Source organism: Scyliorhinus canicula, chromosome 20 (genome assembly GCF_902713615.1).
Source record: "Scyliorhinus canicula chromosome 20, sScyCan1.1, whole genome shotgun sequence".
Taxonomy (NCBI): domain Eukaryota; kingdom Metazoa; phylum Chordata; class Chondrichthyes; order Carcharhiniformes; family Scyliorhinidae; genus Scyliorhinus; species Scyliorhinus canicula.
This window is the reverse complement of record NC_052165.1, coordinates 37,514,190-37,528,193: the sequence shown is the minus strand read 5'-3', so window position 1 is coordinate 37,528,193 and position 14,004 is coordinate 37,514,190. Positions and strand designations below refer to the sequence as shown.

The window sequence follows — 14,004 nt, the reverse complement described above, 5'->3', positions numbered from 1 at the left end:
TTGAATACTGTGCAGGCAGGCCATTGTCGAAAGCTGAACGACCAACCATTGAACAGTGTAAGACGAATGATTCTTCTCATTGAAGCTGCATGGAATGAAATGAATCGACACGTTGCATTCGAACAGTGGGGTGGCAGCATTCAGCAGCAAAAAGTAGGAAGATTTAATAGAATTGATTTGGTGACACCTTCACTCGCCTCTGTCCGAGTTACTGGGGGCAATCCCTGACTGAGCTGACGCATTGGGGAATTGATGGATTCGGGTACGACACTGATTTTATTCCACGCCTTCTTTTACTATCTGGAAGTAGCCCTCACTGAGTTTCCAAAGGCCACCAATGTCTATCTGATACCATGACAAAGAATTATACTTGTGGCAGAATGACAAAATGACGCAGTGCAGAAGGAGGCCATTCGTCCCATCACGCAGTGGGCAGCACGGTAGCATAGTAGTTAGCGCAGTTTCTTCACAGCTCCCAGGTTCAATTCCCGGCTGGGTCACTGCCTGTGCCGACTCTGCACGTTCTCCCCGTGTCTGCGTGAGTTTCCTCCGGGTGCTCCAGTTTCCTCCCACAGCCCAAAGATGTGCGGGTTTTTTTCACAATTTAACATATTGACATTTCTAAAACAACTGGGTTGACGCACAAAATGCCCCCTAAAATAACAACACACAATAAACCACGAACCCCACTTCTCCCACCCTATCCCCAATTACCCGTATACTAAATTCCCTGTCCTTATTTAACATTACCGTGCCTCCTATTTTTCTCCCCCCCCCCCCCCTTTTTCCCTTTCCCCCCTTACTGCTGACGTTTAGTTTTTGTTAAAGAAATCGATGAACGGCTGCCAACTCCGGGCGAATCCCTGTATTGATTCTCTTAAAGCAAACTTGATTTTCTCCAGACTGAGAAACTCTACCATATCGCTGACCCACACTCCTGATTTTGGGGACTCGGAGTCCCTCCACCTCAGCAAGATCCGTCTCCGGCCCACCAGGGAGGAGAAGGCCAGAATATCGGCCTCCCTCCCTCCCTTTGCCCCCGGATCTTCCGACACCCCAAATATTGCCAATTCTGGACTCGGAGTTACCCTACCTCCCAGGACTTCCGACATACCATCTGCAAATCCCTGCCAGAATTCCCTCAGTTTCGGACAGGCCCAAAACATATGAGCAGGGTTGGCCGGGCTACCCCCACATCTGTCCTCCACCTCCTCGAAGAACCTACTCATCTGGGCTACCGTTATGTGGGTCCTGTGGACTACCTTGAACTGAATCAAGCTGAGTCTAGCACAGGACGAGGATGCATTTACCCTTTTCAAGGCTTTTCCCCACAGTTCAATTTCCAGCTCCCCTCCTATATCCTCTTCCCACTTCCTCTTCACCTCTCTGATAGGGGTCCCTTCCCACTCTAACAATTCCCTGTATATGTCCGAAACCTTCCTACCTCCAACCCCTGTTTTTTGACAGCACTTTATCCTGTAGTCCCCTCAGGGGGAGGCGAGGAAAGCTTGGGACCTGTCTCCGTACAAAGACCCGCACTTGAAGACACCGAAACCCCTCGGTTTCCTCCCAGCAAGTCAAACTCCTTCTCTAATGTCGCCAAGGTCGGGAAGCCCTCCTCGATGAATAGATCCCCAAACCTGTCAATCCCTGCCCTCTGCCATACCTTAATGCCCCCATCCAGCTCCCCCCAGGGACAAACCGGTGATTGTCACAGATCGGTGACCACACTGATGCCCCCTCCAGTCTCATATGCTGCCTTCATTGCCCCCATAACCTCAGGGCTGCCACCACCACAGGACTCGTGGAGTACCGAGCCGGCGAGAACGGCAGGGGCGCCGTCAGTAAAGCCCCAGACTTGTACCTTTGCAAGATGCTGCCTCCATCCGCTCCCAGACCGACATCCCCCCCGTCCCCCACACCCCCGTCCCCCACTACCTGACCATTGATATGTTGGCAGCCCAGTAATAGTTAATAAAACTCGGGAGAGCAAATCCCCCTTCCCCGGGGGCCCGTTCCAGGAGCACCCTCTTTACTCTTGGGGTTTTACCCGCCCATCGATATCGCCACATTCATACTTCTGAAAAAAGGCTTTTGGGACAAAAATCGGGAGACTCTGTAAAAAGAAAAGCAGTCTCGGAAGAACAGTCATCTTCACCGTCTGAACCCTCCCCGCCAGCATCAGTGGGAGCATGTCCCATCGACAAAAATCCCTTCTCATTTGATCCACTGCTTTGCCCAAATTTAACTTGTGAAGCTGCCCCCAATCCTTGGCCACTTGAATCCCCAGATACCTAAAACTCTTCCCAAACACTTTAAAAGATAGCTCCTTCAGCCTCCTTTCCTGCCCCCGTGCCTGAATCACGAACATCTCGCTTTTTCCTATGTTTAACTTAAAGCCTGAAAATCGCCCAAATTCTCCTAATACCTCCATGATTTTGGTCATTCCCCCCACCGGGTCCATGATATAAAGCAGCAAATCATCCACATAGAGAGAGACCCTGTGCTCCACCCCTCCTCTCATTGTACCCCTCCAGGTATTCGCTGCTCTCAGAGCCATTGCTAAGGGTTTATGGTCATCTCAAAGCGAGCGGGCATCCCTGCCTTGTCCCTTGACAAAGACTAAAATATTCTGACCGAACTCGGTTAGTTCTTACATTTGCCACCGTGGCCTAGTACAGTAGCCGGGCCCACTCCACAAATCCTTGCCCAAACCCAAACCTGCCTAAAATATCCCATAGATACTTGAAATGAAATAAAAAATGAAATGAAAATCACTTATTGTCACGAGTAGGCTTCAATGGAGTTACTGTGAAAAGCCCCTAGTCGCCACATTCCGGCGCCTGTCCGGGGAGGCTGGTACGGGAATCGAACCGTGCTGCTGGCCTGCTTGGTCTGCTTTAAAAGCCAGCGATTTAGCCTTGTGAGCTAAACCAGCCCCTAGTACTTCCACTCCACTCGGTCGAAAGTCTCCTCCGCGTCCATGGCAACTACCACCTCAGCCTCGCACCTCTCCACTGGCATCATAATTACATTAAGAAGCCGTCTAATGTTAGATGTTGGATGTCAGGTGCATGCCCTTTACAAATCCCATCTGATCTTCCCCAATTATCTCCAGGACACAATCCTCTATTTGAGTGGTCAGGATCTTTGCCAATAATTTGGCATCTACATTCAAGAGGGAGATTGGCCTGTACGATCCAAAGCACTCCGGATCCTTGTCACGCTTCAGGATGAGAGAAATTGATGCCTGTGATAACGTTAGGAAGAGTACTCCCAGCTCCTTGGACTCGTTGAAAGCCTTAACCAGGAGCGGCCCCAGTAACCCAGAGAACTTCTTATAAAATTCCACTGGGAACCCATCAGGTTCCAGGGCTTTACCCAATTGCATCACCCCCAGTCCCTCTATCACCTCCCCAAGCCCAATCGCCCCCCCCCCCCCCCCCCCCCCCCCCCCCAGGGCCTCCACCAGCTTTGCGAACTCTAGTCTCCCAGAAATTGATTCATACCCTCCTCTCCATCCGGGGGTTCCAACTCATATAGCTGGCTATAAAATTCCCGGAACACTTGATTCACTGCCCCCGGGTCCGTCACCGTCTTCCCCTCAAATCCTTTATTTTCCCTATTTCTCTCGCCACCTCTTGTTTCCTCAGCTGTTGTGCCAGCTTCCTGCTAGCTTTCTCCCATGTTCATATATTGCCCCTTTTATCTTCCTCAGCTGACACTCCGCCTTGCTTGTGGAAAGGTGCCCAAACTCCATTTGAAGTCTCTGATGCTCCTTCAGGAGCTCCTCATTTGGAGACTCCGAGTATCTCCTGTCCACCTGTAAGATTTCTCCTATCAACCTGTCCTGCTCTGACCACTCAGTTTTATCCCTGTGGGAATCCCAAGGCTTTTTACACGTACATAAAAAGCAAGAGGGTCGCCAGGGAAAGGGTGGGTCCACTGAAGGACAGGTGAGGGAATCTATGTGTGGAGCCAGAGGAAATGGGCGAGGTACTAAATGAATACTTTGCATCAGTATTCACCAAAGAGAAGGAATTGGTGGATGTTGAGTCTGGAGAAGGGTGTGTAGATAGCCTGGGTCACATTGAGATCCAAAAAGACGAAGTGTCGGGCGTCCTGAAAAATATTAAGGTGGATAAGTCCCCAGGGCCTGATGAGATTTTCCCCAGAATACTGAAGGAGGCTAGAGAGGAAATTGCTGAGGCCTTGACAGAAATCTTTGTATCCTCACTGTGTTCAGATGATGTCCCAGAGAACTAGAGAATAGCCAATGTTGTTCCTTTATTTAAGAAGGGTAGCAAGGATAATCCAGGGAGCTACAGGCCGATGAGCCTTACGTCAGTGGTTGGGAAATTACTGGAGAGAATTCTTTGAGACAGGATCTACTCCCATTTGGAAGCAAATTGACGTATTAGTGAGAGGCAGCATGGCTTTGTGAAGGGGAGGTCATGTCTCACTAACTTGATAGAGTTTTTCGCGGAGGTCACAAAGATGATTGATGCAGGTAGGGCAGTGGATGTTGTCTATATGGACTTCAGTAAGGCCTTTGACAAGGTCCCTCATGGCAGGCTGGTACAAAAGGTGAAGTCACATGGGATCAGGGGTGAGCTGGCAAGATGGATACAGAACTGGCCAGGTCATAGAAAGCAGAGAGTAGCAATGGAAGGGTGCTTTTCTGATTAGAGGGCTGTGACTAGTGGTGTTCTGCAGGGATTAGTGCTGGGACCTTTGCTGTTCGTAGTATATATAAATGATTTGGAGGAAAATGTAACTGGTCTGATTAGTAAGTTTGCAGACGACACAAAGGTTGGTGGAATTGCGGACAGCGATGAGGACTGTCAGAGGATACAATAGGATTTAGATTGTTTGGAGACTGGGTCGGAGAGATGGCAGATGGAGTTTAATCCAGACAAATGTGAGGTAATGCATGTTGGAAGGTCTAATGCAGGTAGGGAATATACAGTGAATGGTGGAACCCTCAAGAGTATTGACAGTCCTGCCCCAGACGATGTCACAGGCCACAGTTTTGCTGATTCTGAAGCGGGACAAGAACCCGGAGCTGTGTGGGTTCTACAGGCCGATATCCCTGTTGAATGTGGACACCAAACTGTTGGCCAAAATGTATCCTCTAGGATTGAGGATTGTGTACCGGACGTTATTGGGGAGGATCAGATGGGGTTCGTTAAGGGCAGGCAGTTGGTGGCCAATGTAAGAAGGCTGTTAAATGTGATCATGATGCCCCCGGAAAGTAGGGAGGTGGAGGTAGTGGTCTCAGTGGATGCGGAAAAAGCTTTTGACCGGGTTGAATGGGATTATTTATGGGAGGTTCTGGGGCGGTTCGGATTTGGGACGGGCTTTATTGACTGGGTCAGGTTGCTGTACCAGGCTCCTGTGGCAAGTGTACGGATGAACAGGATGACTTTGGACTATTTTAGCCCGCACCGGTGGTCGAGACAGGAATGCCCCCCTCCCCACTGCTGTTTGCGCTGGCTATAGAGCCGCTGGCAATTGCTCTGAGAGCTTCAAGGGGCTGGAGGGGGCTAGTCCGGGGCGGGGGGGGGGGGGGGGGGGGGGGGGGGCTGTGGAGCACAGAGTCTCGCTTTACGCAGATGACCTGCTCCTGTATGTTTCAGATCAAATCGAGGGGTTGGAAGAAATCATGGGAATTGTAGGGGTATTTGGCCGGTTCTCGGGGTATAAGCTCAATGAGGGGAAGAGCGAGAGGTTTGTGGTCCAGGCGAGGGGTCAGGAGAGGCGACCGGGGGAGCTGCCGTTTGGATTGGTAGGGGACAGTTTCAGGTACCTAGGTATTCAAGTAGCGCGGGATTGGGACCGGCTACATAAATTGAACTTGGCTCGGTTGGTGGATCAAATGAAAGATGATTTCCAGAGATGGAAGGCGCTCCCATTGTCTCTAGCTGGGAGAGTCCAAACGGTGAAAATGACAGACCTCCCGAGATTCCTGTTTGTATATCAGTGTCTCCCCATCTTCATTCCGTGGTCCTTTTTAAGTGGGTCAACAAAGTTATTGCAGGCTTTGCGTGTCTGTGTCGGGGGGATGGGGGGGGCAAGTCCCGGTGAGTGAGGAAGGTAATGCTGGAGCGGAGTCGGGGAGAGGGCGGGCTGGCGCTGCCGAATTTTAGCAATTATTACTGAGCGGCTAACATAGCCATGATTAGGAAGTGGGTGGTGGGGGAGGGGTGGATATGAGTGGGTATGGAGGTGGCTTCATGCAAGGGCACAAGCTTGGGGGCGCTGGCAACTGTGCCTCTGCCGTTCCCGCGGCACGGTACCACCAGCCCTGTGGTGGTGCCGACCTTGAGAGTCTGAGGGCAATGGAGGAGACATGTGGGGGCAGTGGGAGCATCGGTCTGGTCCCCAATCTGCAATAATCACCGGTTTGCCCCATGGAGTATGGATGGGGGGTCCCGAATTTGGCGGAGAGCGGGGATTGAGAGGATGGGGGTCTTGTTTATAGAGGGGAGCTTTCCGAGTATGAGGGCGCTGGAGGAGAAGTTTGTATTGGTGAAGGGAAATTTTTTTTAGATATTTGCATGTGCAGGACTTTCTAAGTAGACAGGTATCAACCTTCCCACACCTGCCGTTAAGGGTGATTCAGGACAGGGTGGTGTCCAGAAGGTGGGTAGGAGAAGGGAGCATCTCGGACATTTACAAGGAACTTATGAGATCAGAGGAGGTGCAGACCGAGGAGCTGAAGCACAAGTGGGAGGAGGAGATGAGAGGTGAGATTGAGGAGGGCCTTTGGGCAGACGCATTGAGTAGTCAACCTGACTGCAACATGTGCCAGGCTCAGCCTGATACAATTCAAGGTCGTTCACCAGGCCCACATGACAGCGGCCGGAAGAGCAGATTCTTTGAGGTGGAAGACAGGTGTGCAAAATGTGCGGGAGGACCATGTCCATGTTCTGGGTATGTCCAAAGCTTAGGGAATTTTGGCAGGGGTTTGCTGATGTCATGTCCAAGGTATTAAAAACAAGGGTGACATTGAGTCCAGAGGTGGCAATTTTCAGGGTGTCAAAAGATCCAGGAATTCAGGAGGAGAAAGAGACAGACATTCTGGCCTTTGCTTCCCTGGTAGCCCGGAGACGGATACTATTAGCTTTGAGGGACTCAAGGCCTCCGAAGTCGGAGACCTGGCTATCGGACATGGCTAGCTTTCTCTGTTTGGAGAAAATCAAGTTCGCCTTGAGATGGTCACTGTTGGGGTTCACCCGGAGTTGACAACAATTCATCAACTTTTCACGGAAAATTAATCGTCAGCGGGGGGGGGGGGGAACCAGAATGATACGGAGGCTTGAGAGAGGGTGTAGAAGAGATTTACCAGGATGTTGCCTGATATGGAGGGCATTAGCTACGAGAAGAGGTTGAGTAAACTCGGTTTGTTCTCACTGGAATGACGGAGGTTGAGTGGCGACCTGATAGAGGTCTACAAAAAGGTTCAAGTCCTAATATATGATGCAGTCCCTGAAAACACAAAAATCCAGCCTGACACTCTGGTGAGGGAATGCTGCACTGTTGGGAGGTGCTGGGCGGGATTCTCCAGTCGCCGACCCCAAAATCGTATTCGGCGGTCCGCCGGAGAATCAAAGTTTGCACCGAAATCGGGGGCAGCGGTGCTTTTGCGATGCCCCGCCCACTCCAAAGCGGTATACTCTAGGAGTACGCTGCACGCCGTAACGAAGGCCTCAGGGTGTTACCTGAGGCTCTCCTCCCGATGCTCCGCCATCGACAGACGGAGTTCCTGATGGCGTTCCCGACGGCATGGGTCTCTCATGGTATTACTTCTCGGGAACTCAACGTGGCGGCTGCGGATTCAGTCGAGCACCGCCACAGTCGGGGGAGGGCTGATCCGCGGGCACGAGGGACTTTGGCAGGAGCTGGGGGCACTGTTGGGGGTGTGGTCTGTGGGTCGCGAGCCGGCCAAAGGGGGGGCACTATTTGGCAGGCTGCGTCCGTGCGCGGCCGGCGCCATCTTGCACGCGCAGCCACGGACCCAGCAATTCTCCGGCTTTATCGGCAGCTGGAGCCGGGTGCTCTACGCCGCCGGCATGCTGGCCCCCAGCAAAACAGGAATCGGTGGCCGCTTTGCACTGAATGTTCGGTCACCGTTCCCATTCCGGCGTCAGGAGATAGCCTGAAAATCGGAGAATCCAAACTGCTGTCTTTTGGATGGGGAGGTAAACTAAGACCAGTCATTATCATATCATCACTTGTGGGAGCTTGCTTTGTGAAAAACACGAGGGAACAGTCCCAGGATAAGAGGTTGATCATTTAGGCTGGAGATGAGGAGAAATTTCTTCACTCAAAGGGTTGTGAATATTTGGAATTCTCTACCCCTGGAGGGTTGTGGATGCTCCATCATTGAATACATTTCAGGCTGGGGTAGACAGATTTTTTTGGTACCTCAGGTAATTAAGGGAAATGGGGAGTGGGCCGGGAAATGGAAAAGTCCTAAATCAGCCATGATCATATTGGATGGCGGAGCAGGCATGGTGGCTGAATCCATAGAATCCCTACATTGCAAAAAGAGGCCATTTGGCCCATCAAGTTTACACCAGTCCTCCAAAAGAGCACCCTACCTAGGCCCACTCAGAATCACAGAATAATACAGTGCAGAAGAGGTCCTTCGGCCCATCGAGTCTGCACCAACTCATGAAAGACACCAGACCTGTCTACCTAATCCCATTTGCCAGGACTTGGTCCATGGACCAAGTGCTCATCAGGCACTTTTTAAAGGATGTGAGGTAACCCGCCTCTACCACGCTCCCAGGTAATGCATTCCAGACGGCCTATCCCCATAACTCCAACTAAACTGCACGAGCGGGATTCTCCGTTTCTGAGACTAAGTGTTGACATTGGGGCAGGATTTGTGGACTTCCACGAAAGCAAAACTGGCGCCACACCTGGACTGACTCAGCGACCATTGAGGGGCTAGCACCAGCGCCACATGGAACACAATGGATTCCAGTGAGAAACGGTGCGGGATTTGCTGGGTCCGTGATGCAGCCGTGGCCCTAAGTTCACAATGGTCAGACAGCGGTGTGTACAGCTGCATAGCAACCTTGCAGACTGTCGCAATGGTGCTCCTGCCCGTCCACCCCGACCCACAGCCCAACTCCTGGCCACCCCCCGTCACTCCCTCCAACCCTGGAAGAAGTCCCCCGGCCAGCAAACTATGGAGTTGTTGGACACTTTCCGTACCCCCTTTTCTCTCCCTCAACAGCCACGTCACCTGTTTCACAATTTTTAAAAGCACAAGTGAACCTCGCCATCAGGAATTCACCTGGTGGAGGCGGAGAATCGCAGAGGCCCCGGAGAATTCTGGGTCAGGCCTGCGAATGATATGCCAATGTTGTTTACTCTACTTACATTCTGGAACGCATTGACGTCGCTGTCAAGGCACCGAAGAATTGCGATTTGGCGTGAAACCGATGGCTGAAAAAATTTTGGCGTCAAAACCGATTCACCGCTGAATCTTGTTTCCCGATTCCGGCGTCAGCTGACAGAAAATCCCACCCCACATCTCTTCACTACTCTTCACCACACTACCCTTCGGATTTAACTATTATTTTACTGGATGTGGGCATTGCTGGCTAGGCCTTCATGTATCGTCGGTCCATAGCTGCCCTCGAGAAGGTGGTGGTGAGCCGTCTTCTTGAATCGCTGCAGTCACTGAGGTGTAGGTACACCCACAGTGCTGTTAGGGAGGGAGTTTCAGGATTTCGGCACAGTGGCAGTGAGGAAATGATGATATATTTCCAAGTCAGGATGGTGTATGACTTGGAGGGGAGTCTCCAAGTGATGGCGTTCTATATCTTGTGTTGTTTGTGAAGAGGTTAGGATGTTGTGAAAGGTGTTGTATGTGTACACAAGTGTTTTTCTTTCATTGCACCTGGATGCACAGAGTAACTCCAGGACATACAACGCATAATATGGGCTTCAGTTTATCATCCGTGTGTGAGGCCCACATTTTAGAGCTGAACCTCTGTGTGCTATTGACTTCCTCTGGAACTCGACAGGAACTTGCTGACTGCCCATAACTAAACAGTTGGATTTTTAGTGCAGAGTGGGACTGCATAATATTTCAAAGACATGAGTGCGTGAGAAAGCAAGTTCTTAAATCCACAACTGAGTAATTAACTGCTCCATTTGCTCCATTGTCCATCTGCAATGCAAGCAGCAAAGCATCATTTTTAACTCCTTCCTACCTGGTGTGAAGGAAGAGTAGGAATTAAGCCGAAGCCGTGGGATTTCATTCTCGTTTAAAGCCGACTATTGGTCTTTTAATAAGGACATGGCATGTATACACCGAGTAAAATAAAGAACTTTGGGTGCGATTCTCCGGCTCGTTGCTCTGTCGCTCAACCATAACACGGCCGGTGAAATAGCGGGAGAGGCCAAGAACGAGGTCCATGCCGGCAGCCAAACAGTTTGCGCTGCAACCAGCCCACTCCTGTAGGCGAAATTGGGATCTCGCCATAGCGTGGTGAAAAACCAATGATCACCACATAAGCCCGATTTCCATACAATTAATGAGAGCGACACCATATCCTCCCGTCATTCAGTGGCCTCCCCAGCAAATGGTCACGCTAGCACCGATTTGTACTCCTTTTGAAAAACGTGAACCTAGTGGAATAGCTTCTGCGGGGAGCTGTGGAGGGAAGTAGCCACCTTTGCTCACAGCCAAACAGACCGGGGGCGCTGGGTTTGCCACTCTTGCGCTCGGCGGGGGGGGGGTGGGGGACGCTCTGCAGGGGTGGGCCGCCATGAGCGGGTGGGGGAAGAGGCGCTGGGGGAGGGCAACCACTCGCGGCACCACCATGCCAACCCTGGATCATGTTTACCCAATCTGGGGGCAACACCTGTCTCTGCTGTCTGCCCCACTGATCACCCATACCCCCCACCCACTGCTGAGCATCTGGCTGTGCTACTAAGGTTGTAGCCTGTAGGGAATTGGCAACCTTGAGTATAGTGTTCAATTCTGGTCGCCACACTACCAGAAGTATGTGGAGGCTTCAGAGAGGGTGCAGAAGAGATTTACCAGGATGTTGCCTGGTATGGAGGGCATTAACTATGAGGAGAGGTTGAATATCACTGGAACGAAGGAGGTTGAGGGGCGACCTCATAGAGGTCTACAAAGTTATGAAGGGGCATAGACAGAGTGGATAGCCAGAGGCTTTTTCCCAGGGTAGAGGGGTCAATTACTAGGGGGCATAGGTTTAAGGTGCGAGGGGCAAGGTTTAGAGGCGACGTACGAGGCAAGTTTTTTACACAGAGGGTAATGGGTGCCTGGAACTCTCTGCCAGAGGAGGTGATGGAAGCAGGGACGATAGTGACATTTAAGGGGCATCTTGACAAATACATGAATAGGATGGGAATAGAGGGATACAGACTCTGGAAGTGTAGAAGATTTTAGTTTCGACGGGCAGCATGGTCAGCGCAAGCTTGGAGGGCCGAAGGGCCTGTTCCTGTGCTGTACTTTTCTTTGTTCTTTGTTTCTTCTAACCCAAGTGTATTCCCATGGGTGGGCCATGTAGCATGTGGGAGCCATTGCCTAGCATCCCAGTTACACCCTTATGCCTGGACACTGTGCTTGAACACTGTGGGAGGCAACACCACACATGCAACATCCGAATACCCAGAGGCTGGGAAACAGCTCTGGGGACATGTCCACGGCCGGAGGGTAAGTGAGCGCCATGGGGAGGGGGATGACTGGAGAGATGGGCAAAGGGTCCGGGGGTCAGCCCGCAATGCGGAAGAAAGTGACAGAGGCATCATAATGGTTGTGCAAAAAGGGTTTAATGTGCTGTACAACCCCACTTCAGGTTGCGCTGCCCCCACCAACCCCCCTATCTAACCCCCCCCCCCCCTCCTCCGGTGCCCTCAGTGATCCTCAATGTGCCCGGCCCTCCGAGCTCTACCACTACATCTTGGTGTATTCCCCGGATGCACATCTGGGGTGGAGCAACCAGCTGCTTACCTCATCCCATGGCCTTCGATGCCCCTGGCGGGCGTCCTCTGGGGGCTCTGGGGCAGAAGGGCCCCGGCTCACTTGTCGGCGGCACATAGACAGCCGCGTCATCCTATCCAGTATGCTGACTTCGACATGCGGCCTAATCAGAGGGGTGGAACCTAAGGTGCTGCTAGCCACCGTCGCCACTCCATGGGACGGGTCCGGCTTTGGGGCGGGTTAGGTGGATTGGCCATGCTAAATTGCCCGTAGTGTCCTAAAAAGTAAGGTTAAGGGGGGGTTGTTGGGTTAAGGGTATAGGGTGGATACGTGGGTTTGAGTAGGGTGATCATGGCTCGGCACAACATTGAGGGCCGAAGGGCCTGTTCTGTGCTGTACTGTTCTAAGCCATCTAAGGGTTGGCACTCAGCTCCCCCTCCTCCAGCTTGGGGCCCATAGGGTCTTGGGGTCCACCGTGGGGTGGAGGGCCAGCTGGTTCGAGCCCCAGCTGTCCCTGCATCATCTGGCTCTGCCAGCCCTGGTGTGGGAGTCACCACTGTTGTATATATGACATACAAGATGTAACACGGTAAGGCTCCTGTACTACAGGTATGGGGGTAAATCCCTGCCTGCTGGCTCCACCCAGTAGGCGGAGTATAAATGTGTGTGCTCACCGAGCTGCTACCATTTCGGCAGAAGCTGCAGGAGGCAACACATCTCTACGTAATAAATCCTCAATTACACTCTACTCTCGCCTCGTCGTAATTAATAGTGCATCACCTGGTGGCTCCCATGGTCTGCACAATCGTGTCGACGCCCTCAGCGATGGTATTCCGTGACTGGGACATGCTCTGCAGCCTCAGCAATGCCCACACGCGACTGGAACAAGCTCCACAGCACCTCGGCCATGCCTATCGGAGAGCGGGACATGTCCCACAGAACCTCATCAAGGCTGGCCTTGGTACTGGGTGACAGCCCCCAGTGAGGCGGGCATTCTGCCGAGGCCCTCAGCCATGGCCAACACCGATGATTGTGGGAGAGCTTTTCCTGAGGAGACACAGAGAGGGCATCGTTAGCCATATGCGTGGTTCACAGTGGGGAGGCAGGGTTTGAAGGTGGGGCTGGGGGGGATTGATGGGGGGGGTAACAGGAAGGACTGGGGTCACCGGGGTGGTTGAAGGGGGTGGATGGTCCTTTGGGAGGGGGAGGAGTGTTGGTGTGTACTCCCTTGTGCTGCCTGTGTAGGTCATCAAACTTTTTCCGGCACTGAGGACCAGTCCTCCTGGTCACACTCCCGAGCTGACAGCTGCCGCCACCTCATCCCAAGCGGCTACCTTGTGGCTCACCCAAGGGATCCTCAGGGGAACAGGACATCCCTCCTGGCCTCCACCACATTCAGGAGCCTCCCTAGGTCAGCTTCCCCGAATCTTGGGGCCGGTCCCCTCAGCACCATTGTTGCCAGCCGGCTGGTGTTGGCTGAGCAAATGCAGCTTCAGTGCAGCTGATGTGCTGTTTAGGTGCTGCTCAAATTTGTTAGTGGGGGGATCTGGCGAGCCGTCATTTGCAGCAAGAAGCCAGTGATAGAACCTGCAGATGGGAAGGGCACCTCATTAGAGTGGACGAGGACATTGGGGCAGACCTCACCAGGAGACAGGCCGAATTTAATAGAGCAAAAGCAGCCCTTCACAGGAACAAGGTGCGCTTTGGTATGCTGTACACAGCGGAACTCCGGGTCACGTACCAAGAAAGAGAGTATTTCTTCACATTCCCCGCCGACGCAAACAAATTTCTCGAAGAACATGGGCTGGAAAACCGACAGCGAGGGTAGAAACACGGGGCCCCTGGTAAGGGGCAACAACACGCTGACGGGGAGGGGGGGGGGGGGTGAGGCAATACCACCCCCAACATGGCAAGCGCACCTTGAACAAAAATCAAACCGCTACCCAACAAACCGACATAGGTGGGAAACCAGGCCCCAGCACAAGGGTATGAGAGTAGCGGAGAAGGGTGAGCAAACAGGGGGAGCA

At 52.4% G+C, this 14,004-nt stretch overlaps 1 protein-coding gene across 1 annotated transcript in view; it reads left to right on the top strand.

Moving 5' to 3' along the window:
• The first annotated feature begins 200 nt into the window (after positions 1-200).
• The window catches only part of LOC119955304 (podocan), a 35,514-nt gene continuing 21,710 nt past the window's right edge, over positions 201-14,004 (top strand). Inside the window, exon 1 of the mRNA XM_038781385.1 lies at positions 201-262. Coding sequence (XP_038637313.1) covers positions 253-262 — 10 coding nt within the window. The 5' untranslated portion in view covers positions 201-252. The remainder of the gene's footprint in view (positions 263-14,004) is intronic.